This window comes from Hippocampus bargibanti, linkage group LG15 (genome assembly GCF_051943395.1).
Source record: "Hippocampus bargibanti isolate YZ-2025 linkage group LG15, ASM5194339v1, whole genome shotgun sequence".
Classification (NCBI taxonomy): Eukaryota; Metazoa; Chordata; class Actinopteri; order Syngnathiformes; family Syngnathidae; genus Hippocampus; species Hippocampus bargibanti.
In genome coordinates this window covers 8,352,226-8,367,351 of record NC_142748.1, presented here as the reverse complement: position 1 = coordinate 8,367,351, position 15,126 = coordinate 8,352,226, and the positions used below count along the sequence as shown (strand labels likewise).

The 15,126-nt window shown below is 45.2% G+C and overlaps 1 protein-coding gene across 3 annotated transcripts; it reads left to right on the top strand.

Moving 5' to 3' along the window:
* Window positions 1-538: 538 nt before the first annotated feature.
* abca5 (ATP binding cassette subfamily A member 5) lies at window positions 539-14,948 on the top strand. 3 transcript variants are annotated; one of them, XM_089015868.1, is made up of 39 exons: window positions 539-651; window positions 1,030-1,177; window positions 1,259-1,439; window positions 1,527-1,700; window positions 1,798-1,895; window positions 2,619-2,845; window positions 2,915-3,056; window positions 3,141-3,329; window positions 3,417-3,564; window positions 4,229-4,415; window positions 4,517-4,575; window positions 4,658-4,944; window positions 5,016-5,135; window positions 5,214-5,352; window positions 5,444-5,534; window positions 5,601-5,740; window positions 6,158-6,277; window positions 6,362-6,572; window positions 6,758-6,924; window positions 6,990-7,117; window positions 7,705-7,842; window positions 7,963-8,076; window positions 8,628-8,798; window positions 8,871-8,984; window positions 9,083-9,211; window positions 9,281-9,349; window positions 9,437-9,528; window positions 9,613-9,742; window positions 10,408-10,525; window positions 11,267-11,358; window positions 11,553-11,734; window positions 12,315-12,390; window positions 12,462-12,556; window positions 12,636-12,755; window positions 12,834-12,986; window positions 13,946-14,025; window positions 14,114-14,169; window positions 14,241-14,435; window positions 14,542-14,948. In XM_089015868.1, the coding sequence occupies exons 2-38, from the start codon at window positions 1,064-1,066 to the stop codon at window positions 14,394-14,396; spliced, it is 5,007 nt and encodes a 1,668-aa protein (XP_088871994.1). In that variant the 5' UTR covers window positions 539-651; window positions 1,030-1,063; the 3' UTR covers window positions 14,397-14,435; window positions 14,542-14,948. The 3 variants fall into 3 exon arrangements, with proteins under 3 accessions (XP_088871994.1, XP_088871993.1, XP_088871992.1); XM_089015867.1 differs by having other exon boundaries at window positions 14,241-14,439; XM_089015866.1 differs by having other exon boundaries at window positions 14,241-14,948.
* The last annotated feature ends 178 nt before the right edge of the window (window positions 14,949-15,126 follow it).

Below are 15,126 nucleotides of genomic sequence, written 5' to 3'. Positions count from 1 at the left end.
ACATGTATGTTTTATACTGAAAAAAATATATTTTGCCATTGACACCTTGCGTCATCATATTGACTCAACAATGTCAAATGACGTCAGATAGAATCTAGTCGATAATGTCTGGTTCTTCGCAAGTTGAACTTCAACGCGACAAATGACAATGAGGTTACTGCCTCCAAAAATGCAGCAACTTGGTAGCTCTGTGAGGTGCAAATAAAAATATTGAATATAGTGAATTTTCCTGTTTGTCATGCCTTCTTTGTCGCATATATATGACGTCAGAAGGGACTCATCGGACGGGAAGTCTTTGTGAATTATTCACAGAACACCTCTGGTTGGTCAACGTCGTGGGAATGCCAAAAGTATTTTTAGAAAAATCCGACCACATCGACGACCCAGTGAATATCTAAGTAAATCGATTATTTGTTTTACGTTGACTTGCTTTTATTTTGTTTTGGTCGTATGTATGACGTCACATCTTTCCTCTTACGATTGACGCAAAATCATGTCAATCACATTAAGAGGAGCTGTGATTGGTGGATATTGTATTTTGCGGGACGTGCTCACCGACAACAGGAAGTAAATGTCGACTACCGAATGCTATGTGAGACAAAATCCAAAAATAACCACCTTGCACAGGCCTTTATAATCTTCATGTTCTGCGTGAGTCTATCAAATATATTCATTTTTCCTTTTCAGCGCCGATATTCTGATTGCGTGTTCGACGCTTGCTAGCTTCATTGTTGTTTAAGGGCTGCGTTTCCAACGGAAACGGAAAAAATGTTTACTTTTACGACAGCGGGGAAACAATAACACTATTAATATTATGAGCTGTCGTCCAGCTTTGCAGTTTGGACAGTCGGTCAACGGTGCTACAGTTGTTCGGCATTCATTTGTTGTAAAGGGACGGATTTTTTTTTTATCATGAAACCACAGTTGGCCTTTTATTTATTTATATAGCATTAGATGGTGATTAAAACGTCGTGCTCTCTTGCTTTTCAATGTATTGTTGTGTCAAAACACAATATGTGTGCGTTACAGGTGAGGTCAGCAGACGAGTTGTGGTGCGGACGTCATGCGCGCAAAGCATGCCGGGAGTAGCAGAGATGCTGCAGTGTGGCAGCAAACCCGAAGTCTATTGTACAAAAACGTGCTCATCAAATGGAGGACCAAACAACAAAGCTTGCAGGTTCTTTTCACGCACATTTGAGTGATAAAAATGGCTGGAAAAGTTGCCTGACGCCATTGTTCTCTCTCGGTGCGGTGCTAGGAAGTGATCCTCCCGCTGTTATTGCTGGCTCTGTTGATTGTCATCAGTCATCAAAATCCGCATGTCTCATATGCTGGCGTGGCCACCGTGGAGCTGGAGGCGGACGACTCCGTCTTGACCACCATCGGCTATACGCCGGTCACCAACGTCACTAGCCGCATCATGGACGAAGTGGCTCGCGGTATGCGGACATACACCACAATTCACAACAAATGTTAAATCTTAATACGAATACAGAGTTTTTTGACATTTTACGTGACACCCGCAGACCTCCCGGTCACTTTGGAGATGTTTGCCACGGAGGAGGCGCTGGAGAATGCCAGCGTGTACGAGCCGTCGGGCCTGGTGGGCGTGGTGTTTACCGACCCCTGGGCCACTTCCTATAGCCTTCGCTTCCCCTACAACCAGCTGCCGCAACCTAGCGACTTCACAGAGTCTGTCGGTAATGGCGGTGGCCGGGTGGGGTGGGGGGGGGGGGGTGATATTGATGCACTTTTTCTGCATTGATGTCTCTTTTGGTATTTGTTTGTCATCCGCAGGCGACTGTCTGAGCAGCTCCATCAATTGCCGAGCGACCAATTATTGGCATTCGGGATTCGTCCGTCTCCAGTCGCTCTTGGACGCCGCCATCATCCAGGTGATCCGTGCTTTGCATTTAAACTCATTTGCTGCCATTCATGAATTTATTCGGGAATATAAAATACGACATAGCGCGCCATTTTTTGTTGTTGTTTTTTTTTCATACTTGGGTGTCAAAAAAGCGCTGGTCAGACCTCTGGCAATGTTTTCTCTTCCACCAGGGGGCAGAATTTCCCTTCTTTTCATGTTAGAGCTTTGTTCCAGCTTCAACTGTTGTTAAAATGCTCTATAAACCATTATGTATGTATTACATTGTATTTTGAACAGCCGCCCCCATTTCAAGCTCATATTACTCCAGACCCATATAATTTCGGAATTAACTAAATAAGTAAGTCTAAGTAAGTTTATTTTGAAACACCCCGTCGATGCTAACACACGTCATACATGTGCTAACGGGTACGTTCAGTGTTGCATTTGGCTTCTCAACTGGTAACAGCTATCTATTAGCTGTGTGGCTAGCTATATACCTAGCTGGCTATTATAATAATAATATTAATAATAATACATTTCATTTCTAAGCGTCTTTCAAAACTCTCAAGGTCACTTTACAGTCACAGGAGAAGTTTTTTTTTCTGTGGGTGAGCAGCGGCAGCCACACGCGCCTGCGTTCACTCAACCCGGAAGCTATCTAGCTAATAGCTAGTTAATAGTGGACATATTTTTGCACATCGTCTGGCAGTGAATGAGTTAAGAGGCCATTTTGTTTGTTTTGTCTCAACAGATGCAGACCAAGCGTGCGGTGTGGAGTGAGCTGGACGTGACTGCGGTGATGATGGGTCAGCCGAGCTGGGTGGAGGTGCACAAGTTCCCCCGCGCCCTGATCTCCATCTACCTGGTGTTGGCCTTCACGCCCTTCGTCACCTTCCTCATCGTCAACGTCGCGGCCGAGAAGGAGCGGCGAATTAAAGACACCATGGCCATGATGGGGCTGTACGATTCGGCCTTTTGGTAAACGAGTTGGCGACCAGTCGTTTGGGTTTGATTGTTGTCAAAAGTGATATTTGGGGGTGTTTTCAGGATGTCGTGGGGCCTTCTGTATGCCGTCCTGGTGAGCGCCATGTCCGTCCTGATGGCCATCATCGCCACCTGCACGGCACTTTTCCCCAATAGCAACTTCCTGCTCGTCTTTTCCCTCATTTTCCTCTACGGCATTTCATCTGTGAGTAGCGCCTTCTCCAAACAAAACGACATAAAATCGGTTTATTTGTGGGGATCGCTAGCAAGTATTTGCGTGTGCGCGCAGATCTTCTTCTCGTTCATGCTGACGCCGTTGTTCAAGAAGCCAAAGTTTTCCAGCACGCTCGGCTCCATGTTGACGGTGGTCTTTGGATGCCTGTCGCTCTTCACCATCCTCATCAAAGATTTCCCCCAGCCGTTGGTCTGGATGCTCTGTTTGCTTTCGCCATCGGCGTTCTCCATTGGCGTCGCTCAGGTGAACACGCTGGCTAATTTTCATTAGCTCAAAATTAGCAGCGTTTTTGTGAATGGCCGCCGCTACATTTCCAATCGTTGATCTCAGGTGGTGTACTTGGAAGCGCAAGGAGAAGGCGCCGTGTTCTCCTCGCTGGCCAGCGGGCCTCATCCGCTCTACGTGCCGATTTTGATGCTGGTTTTGGATTGCGTGCTTTACCTTTTGCTGGCTATCTACTTGGACCAGGTGCTACCAGGTGAGTGCTCACCTGAAGTCGGCTCGTCGGATCTAATCCTTTCAATGGCAGCCATTTTGAGAAAAAAAAAAACGGAAATTTCAGAGTGTTTCCTAAAGGATGTAATTGTTTAATTCTACTTTTTTGCTTTTTTAGTAGACAATACTACTACTATTTATTATTATTATTACTAATACTACTACTACTTCTAATACTACTGCTACTAATACTACTAATAATAATACAGTCAAATATCGGTTTTCGAACGTCGCAGTTCTCAACCAATTCAGTTTTCGATCAAAAATTTCGGGCTTTTCATGCCCCAAAAATCGGTTCTCGAGTAAACTGAGCGCACCTGAATGCACCACTCGACTGCTCTCCACTTCCTTATATGTCACTTCCTTGTGTCACATCTCATTGTGACCGACGACGCAGGCGTATTTGAATTTTTCAATCGCAATTTAAAAAAAAAGCAGACATTGATTACATTGATTATCATGGGAAATGTTTCGGTTTTTGACAAAAGCGTTTTTTGAACATGTTTGTGGAATTACGGTCAAAAATCAAAGTTTAACTGTACCAATACATTTCATTTATAAGGGCCTTTCAAAACTCTAAGGAAAAGTTCCCTCCAAGAAACCGACATAATGAATGCCACCATTTTTTTTGCCACTATGTGCACCAGATGAATTTGGTATGAAGAGGTCCTTGCTCTACTTCCTGAAACCGTCCTATTGGTCCAAACGCGGCAAACGCTACATGGAAGTGAGCTCCGTATACGACGCCGAGATAAACGGCGCTCCCGACGTCGGTGGTGGCGGCGAATCGGTGGAGGCTGTCTCGCCGGAGTTCCGGGGTCGAGAAGCCATCCGGTAAGTCTTCATGTTGACTTTCTGATGAGTGTCTGAGATTATTTCCCAGGAGGAGTTTTTGGGATATTTGACTTTGTATTCATGTGCACCCTGTACGCTAGCATCGCCAACGTTAGCAAGGTGTACAAAGACAAAGACAACACGGTGGAGGCACTCCGAGGTGCGTTGCTTTTTCGCCTGGCTTATCTTAATAAATTAAAAAAACCTGAATATCTGAGTAACTGTGACATTTGCATCTCCAGGTCTGACCTTTGACATCTACGAAGGCCAAATAACGGCTCTGCTAGGCCACAGCGGTTCCGGGAAGTCGACTCTGATGAACATCCTGTGTGGCATCTGCACGCCCAGCGCCGGTTCGGCCGCCATTTACGGCACTTCGGTGGGCGAGTTGGCGGACGGGCCCGAGATGAAGCGCCTGGTGGGCATCTGCCCGCAGTTCAACATCCTGTTTGACGTGCTTACCGTGGAGGAGCATCTGAGGATCTTCGCCGCCATTAAAGGGATCCCGTTGGCCGACGTGGACGCTGAGGTATCGCGATGGATTTTAAATGAGAAATGGCGGATCTCCGTACTCTAAAAATGTGCTCTTTCCATAATGAGGTGTCCAAAGTATTGAAGGATCTTGACTTGGAGAAGATCATGACAGCCCAGGCTAAGAATCTGAGTGGAGGCCAAAAGAGGAAGCTCTCAGTGGGTATCGCCATCTTGGGAGACCCAAAGGTACCGTACTCTACCTACTCTCATTTTCATTCCTGATGCCGTGGGAGGTTTTTTTGTGACGCGTGCACATTTTTTTAGATCGTACTCCTGGACGAGCCGACGGCCGGCATGGACCCGTCTTCTCGACATCGGGTTTGGTCTCTCCTGAAGAGTCGCAGAGCCGGCCGAGTGATTGTCCTCAGCACGCACTACATGGACGAGGCCGACATCCTCGCCGGTGAGTGAACACGAGCTTATGAACTCCTGATATCATGAAAAATTTGATTTTTGTAATTTTTTTGGGCCATTTTACGCACCCGTCCATCCAGATCGCAAAGCGGTGATCTCGCAAGGCCGTCTGAAATGCGTGGGCTCGTCCTTGTACCTCAAGACCAAGTGCGGCGTGGGCTATCATCTCCGGTAATTTAAGCTTCCGTCAGATCCGTTGCCCCACCTGCGCCGTTTCAAACCCCACCTTCTTGGCAGAATGTCGATCAACAATCGTAGTGACACCGGCAAGATTTCATCGCTGGTCCATCAGCATATTCCCAATGCGAAGCTAACACGGCGCCAGGAGGCGGAGCTAAACTTCACGCTCCCGTTTGAGAGCTTGGCCGCATTTTCAGGTGGGAATGGGAACTTCTTGTCTTCCAGCGTCATTGTTTTTAAGAGTCCTGTAGAGTTTTGACAGGTGCTAGCTAACTATTAGCTGTCTATAGGCTATCTAGCTAGCTTTCTATCGATTTGACTTACTTCCGGGTTGAGTCAACGCTGGCGCGTGTGGCTACCGCTGCTCACCCACAGAATAAGTTATCCTGTGACTGTAAAGTGACCTTGAAAGACGCTTATAAATGAAATAAATTAGCTATCTATTAGCTAGCTAGCTAGATGGCTATCTATTAGAAATAAAATGTATCATTATTATTTGTGTCAGAATTGTAATACCAGAGGATGGCCATAATGTAGCAGCAAAGTACAACTTTTTTATTAGACAGGTTACAACCTGTCAATCAGTTTTCCCGTTAAACTTCTTTTTTGGTCAGGAATGTTCTCAGAACTGGACTCCCGACCTGACCTCGGCGTGGTCAACTATGGTGTTTCCATGACGACGCTGGAGGACGTCTTCCTGCGACTGGAGGCGGAGACAGAAGTGGACGAAGCAGGTGCCACAATCGCCAACATCCACCAGGACAGGAAAATAAAAATGGCCGATCTTTTTTCAACAAAAAACATGTCTGCTACGAAAGACTACAGCGTGTTCGATCGGGAAGCGGCGGGCGACGACGGCGACGGCGCAGCGGCGACCGGCAGCGACGACGAAGCCGACCGCCGTCTGCTGATGTTCTCGGATAGGTCGGAATTGGCGCGGGGTGCGGCGCTCTGGCGCCAGCAGTTCAGTTCGGTGGCGTGGCTTCACATGCTCAACTTGTGGCGTGAGAGGAAGGCCTTGCTTTACGTGTGAGTAGCGCCAAAACCCTTCGCGCATGCTAGCAACATGCGCTATAGCTACACAAACATCCAGTGATAGCCATTATAAAATTGTCAATTGTTTAGTGCTTCAAATTTGGAGTAACTTTTACTTTGAAAGGATTACAATCACTACCACAAGTCGTACTAACTAGAGCGCGCCGGTTGGCCGGCAGTTTTTCCTTATTGCTAGTGTTCGTAGCCACCATGCTAGTCCTATCTTTGTCCACTGGGAATATCCTGCTCCACTCGCCGGCCCGCCAGTTCCTGCCCATCTACTTACTGGGCAAAAACCAACCCCCCCGCAGATACGCTAGCAGACTCCTGGTGTGCAACTCGACAGGTGACAAACCCGTTGGAATATTTGCCTTTTTTCTTGCTAGCCTCACGTCGCCACGTTTGACGCAGGTACGGATATTTCGGACTTTATCCGGAACCTGGAAGGACAAGACATCGCGGTGGAAGTGGCCAATCGTTGCGACTACATGATGGCGGCGCCGCACAGCGCCGCTATTAACGTGACGGGCTCTAGCAAGGTCAGTAGAGAATGTGTCAGAGATGTTCGATCGGACACTGTGAACAAAGACTCGAACCCAGAAAAATTATCTTTACTGCGGGCAGGAGACGTAGACATTCATGACATTCATGAAGCCTGAATTCTGCAGCCCTCGGCCAAGCTATTTATTGAGAGTATATGCAAATTAAAGTGATAAATTAGTCAAACATAGTTTTCTTGATTAGAATAGCACACCTCTTGAGTTCTAAGCACAAACAGCTATAAGCAATTAAACAACATATAACAACATACAAAATTGTAACCTGGCTAATGAGCTCTTCCTTTGAAGGAGTTTCAAGTCGTAAATTGCTTCGGTGATAAAGAGTTTCCCAAGTCCTAAATTCTGTCCAAGGCAAGATCTCCTAGATGAAGATGACAGTTTAACTTGCTGTGTCTGTTGACCTTAGATTGACCCCAGGTTGTCTGTGCTTCAATTGTGTATTCGAGTCACACATGTTGACTAAGCATATAACAGCATGGAATTTTTAAATATGATGACTTTTTATTCTGTCTAATCTTTATCAGTGTATTTGTTTGTGATTTGAGCGGGTATCGTCTTTCCCACAGGGTTTCAGGTACAGCTTGGCCTTCAACAGCACAACGGTGCACTCTTTACCCATGACCGTCAACATCCTCAGCAACGCTCTCCTAAAAGGACTCAACAGCACCGCACGCATCCAAACTTGGACCAAACCATTTGATTATGTAAGTAGGAATCCTTATTTAACTCATTCACTGCCAGACGATGTGCAAAAAAAAATGTGTCCACTCCAGCAGCCGATACCCGTTTCCAAATCGGCGCAATTTCTTATTTGCATCCCGCAGAAAATATCGCAGGCCACGGCGTACGTCCTGCTCTTCATCGAGTCGGTCTTACTGGGAATGTTGGCGGCCGGCATGCCCGCGTATTTTGCTATGGAGCACATGCAAGACCAGGAGGTAATTGCCAAAACTATTTACCATTAATAAACATGCCAAAAAATATATAGCTAAACAAATTATATTTAAACAAATGAGTCATTCCTTGTGTGCATCTTATAAAAAAAATAAAAAAATTCATTTCTATCTATATTTATAGTTTTTCTGTGGGTGAACAGTGGCAGGCACGCGCGCCAGCGTTCACTCAACCCGGATGTAACTCAAATAGATAGAAAGCTAGCTAGCTAGCAAATTGATAACCAACAGATACCTAGCTAAATAGCTAGCCAGCTACATAGCTAGTACATAAGCGACCTAGATAGCTAGCTAGCAAGCCAGATAGCTAAAAGAAAAAAGTACGGTATGTAAAAAAAATGGGGGAAAATATATATATATATATATTTTTTTTACAACTTGTGTTGGAAAGAAAATGATAGCCTGAAATAGCTGTTACAAAATATCGCTACAAATTCCGCAACACAATGTGACCTGTTCTACTTGTATTCATCTAAAAATAAAAAATATAACGATGCTATCAAAAATGCTATCTAGCTAGCTATCTTATCTCACAGCTGAAGTGCCGCTCGACGCTGCGCGTATCCGGCCTGCTCCCGTCGGCGTACTGGTGCGGCCAGGCGGCCGTGGACGTTCCCTTGTACTACCTCATCGTGTCCTGTATGACCGTCATCCTTTTCTCCTTCCATTCCGGCAACTTGCTCACCTCCGGCAACCTCAACACCGTGGTAGGTCGCCGCCTTTTGCCGTCTCGTACATAACATTCAATGCCGAAACCGCATTGACCTTTTGACCTTCAGGTCTTCTGTACCGTCGGTTACGTCCCAGCCGTGATCCTCTTGACGTACGTGTGCTCTTTCGGGTTCTCCCGAGTCCAAAGCAACAGGGATTTCTTCTCCGTTATCTCTATGATGGTGAGCGACGACCGGCGCGGGGTGCTATTTTAATTCGGGACCCGGACCGATGCTAAAATGCTAACGAATGGGCGGCTAACGCAAATGTGGTGCGTCAGGTGTGCGTGGTGTCGGGCTCGGTGGTTCACATTCCTCTGGTGAGCGACCAACAGGGGATGACGCATAACATCCTGTGCATCTTCAACCCGCTCTACCCGCTCATGGGCTGCCTCAGCTGCATCGCCAAGGTACGATTCCCACGTGCAGGAGCAGTTTTTTGGAACCGGTCAGTTGACTGATGGTTTTTTGATGCCTAGGCCGCCTTCGTCCCGTCGTATCCGGATCAAGCGTTTGTGTTCAACAACCTGCTCTTCTCCGTTTTTGGGGTAAAGTCAACAACAAAGTTCAGCAAAAAAAAAAAAACTGGTGAAAAAGACGTAACGGTTGCTCCGATTGTGTTTATGTTCGTTTAGCCGTACCTGCAGTGTGTGGTGTTGCTGCTGGTGCTACGCTGGCTGGAGCGCCGTTACGGCGGCAGAACCGTCAGAACTGATGGTTTGTGCAGGTAAGTCGGGAGTCCGTTTTGCTCACTTTGCCTTCCTTAAAATGTCCTCGAAAAGTCCTTATTGTCCCCTGTCCGACTTGTCAGGATGTCCTCCAACCGGAGACCCAAAGTGGAGCGTAACTCAGAAGAAGGCCCGGACCAGGATGAAGACCAGGATGTTCAGATGGAGAAGGCCCGAGTTAAAGAGGCCCTGAACTGCCGCTCCTGCGACGAGGTGAAAAAGCGACACTTGCTCAATTTCTGTGTGCACATGCAACATTTCTCCTAATAGCTAGCTATCTGGATGGCTATCTATTAGTTATTTTGCTAGTTTTGTAGCTGTCTAGCTGGCTATATAGGCTATCTATTAGCTTTCCATTAGCTATCTATTTGCTATCTATTAGCTAGCTGGCCGGCTAGCTAGCTATCTGGCTGGCTATCTATTCTATTGGCTATCTATTTGCTATCTATTAGCTAACTGGCCGGCTAGCTAGCTATCTGGCTGGCTATCTATTAGTAATTTTGCTAGTTGTCTAGATGTCTAGCTGGCTATGTATAGGCTATCTATTAGCTTTCTATTAGCTATCTATTTGTTATCTATTTGCTAGCTGGCCGGCTAGCAAGCTTTTGGCTATCTACTTGCTATCTATTAGCTAGCTAGCTTTCTATCTATTTACTTCCGGGTTGAGTGAACGCTGGCGTGTGGCTGCCACTGCTCACCCGCAGAAAAAAATATCCTGTGACTGTAAAGTGTCCTTGAGAGTTTTGAAAGGCGATTATAAATGACATTTATTATTATTATTATTATTATCATTATTATTATTATTATTATTATTATTATTATTATTATTTATTATTTATTATTATCTTGTCTACTTTTGAATTCCACCCAACCCGTAGAAGCCACTGCTGGTTGCCAGCAACCTGGGGAAAAAGTATAAAAACCGCCGGGACGGTTTGGCTCTCAGCAAGAGTGGCAAAGTGGCCACCAAGAACGTCTCCTTCTGCGTTCGGAAAGGTATGTCGCTTTGACGTAGTACCTTGAATATTTGAAAATGGCGCCTTTGCGTATGATTAAGAAAAATGCCATTAACGTCAGAGGCCCCAATTTTTGGCTGTCATGAGAGGTGAGCAGAAAAAAGATAGTAATTTCTTAATTTGTTCGCCAGACGGCGGAAATTCCCCATTTCTTGATGTAATTTCTTTATGTGTCCGCCAGACGGCGGAAATTCCCCATTTCTTGATGTAATTTCTTAATTTGTCCGCCAGACGGCGGAAATTCCCCATTTCTTGATGTAATTTCTTAATTTGTCCGCCAGACGGCGGAAATTCCCCATTTCTAGATGTAATTTCTTTATTTGTCCGCTAGGCGGCGGAAATTCCCCATTTCTTGATGTAATTTCTTTATTTGTCCGCCAGACGGCGGAAATTCCCCATTTCTTGATGTAATTTTAATATTTGTCCGCCAGACGGCGGAAATTCCCCATCGATCTAGATGTAATTCCTTTATTATTATATATAATATTTCAAAATTTTAATTTTCAGTTTGGCTTCAACTTTTCTGCATTTAAACAATTTCTAGTTTATATATATATATATATATATATATATATATATATATATATATATATATATATATATATATATATATATATATATATATATATATATATATGTTTTATACTGTTTTATTTCACGTGTCCTGCTTCATTGCCACAATGTATATTTATTTGTCTTTTTTGTTGTTGTTGTCCTCCAGGTGAGGTTCTTGGACTATTGGGACCAAATGGATCGGGCAAGAGCACTGTTATGCGAATGCTATCGGGGGAAATGGAGCCCACGGCAGGAGAGGTCAGTACGGGGATTTTTTTTTATGTATTTCTAAAACACCCATTTGTAACTCATTCACTGCCAGGGTTTTTGTCAGTGTCAATCAAATTCCAGGAGCCACAGAATATTGAGTTTTAGGACTCCATCATTGTGACTTTTCATCAAAATGAGCTTTGTTCTTGCGTATAAACGCATGCCTTGCGATGTGTCCACAGGTATTGATGGGAGATTTTGGTCTCAGATCAGGATCAGGATCGGGGGTCACCCCCCCGCAGCACGTGGGGTACTGTCCACAGGTGAACCCTCTGTGGCCCAGGATGACCTTGCACGAGCACTTGGAGCTCTACGCCGCCGTCAAGGGCCTGAAAGGACGCGACGTCCCTGGGATCATCCAGCGGTGGGTCACAAACCGCGTCGTCCCCCTTGGTTCTCGGGACTATCTCGGAGCAATAATAATGATAATAATAATAATAATACATTTCATTTATAAGCGCCTTTCAAAACTTTCAAGGTCACTTTGCAGTCACAGGATCAGTTATTTTGTGGGTGAGCAGCGGCAGCCACACGCACCAGCGTTCACTCAACCCGGAATAACTGAAATAGAGAGAAAGTTAGCTAGCTAATAGATCACTAATAGATAGCCAGCTCACTAGTTAGATAGCAAATAGATAGCTAGATAGGAAAGCACCTAGATAGCCAGCCAGTTAGATAGCTAACCAGATAGCTAGATAGCCAGCTAATAGATAACTAATACATAGCTAGCTCGCTCGTTAGATAGCAAAGAGATAGCTAGCTAGGAAGCTACCTAGATAGCCAGCTGGTTAGCCAGCTAATAGATAACTAATACATAACTAGCTTGCTAGTAAGCGATCAAAGACATAGCTAGCTAGGAAGCCACCCAGATGGCTAGCCAGGTAGCTGGTTAGGTAGCTATCCCTTATAAATGTCAATTCTCGTCATGTTTTATTTGTTGGCAGTGTGGTGAATGCTTTGGAGCTGAAGGAGCACGTGCACAAGCAAGCCAAGTCCTTGTCCGCCGGCCTCAAGAGAAAAGTGGGTGGACGTAACTCATTACCCACAAAAAAAAAACCACACAGTTTTTGACGTTACACTGTTCTCGCTAGCTATGCTTTGCGCTAAGCATGATCGGGAACCCCGAGACGCTTCTCCTGGATGAGCCGTCGTCTGGGATGGACCCCAAATCCAAACAGCGCGTGTGGTCAGATTTAGCGCTTTTCCATATTTTTTCATTCATAAAATCTGAAATGATCTTGCCGATCATAAAAATCTGCTCGTAGGAGAGCCATCCGCGCCGCCTTGAGGGACCGCCAACGCGGCGCCGTGCTCACCACGCACTACATGGAGGAAGCGGAGGCCGTGTGCGACCGTGTTGCCATCCTGGTGTCGGGTCGGCTCAGGCGGGTCTCGTCTCTGTTTCGGGTCCCCATGTGAATGTCCCCGAAGTCTCACGTCCGTCCCTCATTTCCGTCTCGCAGGTGCCTGGGATCCATCCAGCATCTGAAGGCCAAGTACGGCCGAGGCTACGGCCTGGAGTTGAAACTCGGGGAGGACGTGAGGGGGGTCCAGCAGGTGGCGCTGCTGCATGAGGAGATCCTCGCTATATTCCCGCATGCATCCAGACAAGAGAGGTGATTTTTTTATTTTATTTTAAAGTCCCTCCTCGGTTCTATTGAGCGTAGGCATGTTTGTATTATTCAATCGCGATATTAAAAAAAAAAAAACGCACGTTGATTACCGGATTTTTCCAGTAGCCTTGGTGGCCTTGATTTACTTTAAGAAAATGACCTGCGCCGTATACGTCGGTGCGCCTTATACAGGCAACCAAGTTACTTACGACCAAGTTCGTTCCGACAAATTGGTCGCAAGTCGAAATGGTCGTAAGTCGAAATCCTGTCCGGAGGCTAAATGACTCGCAAACTCCTCCTTTTAAAATGTGAAAAATAGGCTCTGGAGGTAGTGGTCATAAGTACGGGTGGTCATAAGTTGGGCTGGTCGTAAGTCGGATGTTACCTGTATATGAAAAATGCTTGAAAATACATCATTCATTGGGGGGTTGCCTTACACTCCGCTGTGCCTTATACACTGGGAAATACAGTACATTGATTATAATGGGAAATGTTTTGGTTTTAGACCAAAAATGTCATTTTTTTCTTATGTTTACATCCGAAAATTGGTAATCGATAAACAAAGCAGACACTTATATTCATTATAATGTGAAATGTTACGGTTTTTGGACCAGAAATGTTTTTTTTTTTAATTTAAAACCAAAAATCGTTTGTTGAAAAAACTGAGCGCACCTGAATGCACCACTCCCTTCCACTTCCTTATACGTCACTTCCTTGTGTCATGTCTTATTGTGACCGATGCATTATACTCATGTAGCATTTCGTTGTGACCAGGTGGGATTTTGTAGCTCAATCAACATTTTAAAAAAAGCAGACATTGATTATAATGGGAAATGTTTCCGTTTTCCACCAAATCGGTTTTCGGGGGGAAAAAAAGAAAGGAAAAAAACCCTGATAAATAATAATAATAATAAAATGATGGTGTGGTATTAGCGGTCCTGTTTGCTCTTTTATTGTGACAGCTTTGCCACCCTGATGGCGTATAAAATCCCCACGGAGGACGTCCGCTCTCTGGCCGTCGCCTTTTCGCAGCTGGAGCGCGGTCAGTCCGTCGCGTGCACATCACATGACTCGTGACATGTGGTGATGTCATCAACTGATGGTGATGTCGTTGTTTTTTTTTAATGCAGTGAAGAAAACGTTCCAAGTGGAAGAGTACAACTTCTCACAGTTCACTCTGGAACAGGTAAGTCGCAGTCGATATTTTAGCGAGTTATCCGTTAACGTGACGCGATTTTGTTTGTTTCGGCTCCGCAGGTCTTCCTGGAATTTGCGAAAGAGCAGGACAAGGAGGACGACGAAGTGGGTTCGCTTAGCACCACTTTCCAGTGGCGCCGCCTGACCAACGACCAATCGCACGTCGAGCATTCCGCTTGCGACAACCACGGCGACGGTGTCGTGCGACAGCTGTGACGGTCCCCAACTCAACTTTGTACACAAAAAAAACTGACTGTGTGTGCGTGTTAATTCTTCATCACCCTTTTCTCACTGCTCACCAAAGCATTTGTGTCAGTTTTGCAAACAACCAGCACGAAAGGGGCTTTTTTTTCTTTTATAGTGTTTTTCAAAGGAAGTGCGAACCGTCCAGGATGGGTTTGTTTGTGTTGTTTCGGAGCATCTGTAAAGTGAATGCGAGCCGTCCGGAAGGGATGAAACAAAGCACTTGATGATGACGACACATGTTCATGTCACGAGACGCTGCAACAGAGGTGAGAAAGTACACATTTTATTGCAGGTTCGACTGTAACCAATGTGGGGAATAGACCGTCCCGTAAAGGTTTTTTTCATGTTTTTAGTCTGTGTTTAAAAGGTTAATTTATGCTGGTCCGTTCGTTTCACACTGACACTGAAGGTGCAAGATAGTGTCGTACATGTAGCACATGTTAACCAGGATGCACCACTCCTGTAATCTGAGTTGCATTTTTTATTGTTTTTCCCCCTGACATTGTTGAATTAAAATGTATTTATTACATTTGAGCTTGCTGTCTAATTCATGTTATATGTTGTTCTGTCATTCCAAATATTTTATTAAGTATGTTACATTCGGCATAATGCATCACGAATGCATTTTAAATATTCCATATTATGGTATTAGCAAAAACGGGCATGCTCATGACACCAAAATATAGTTTTATTTTGTCCT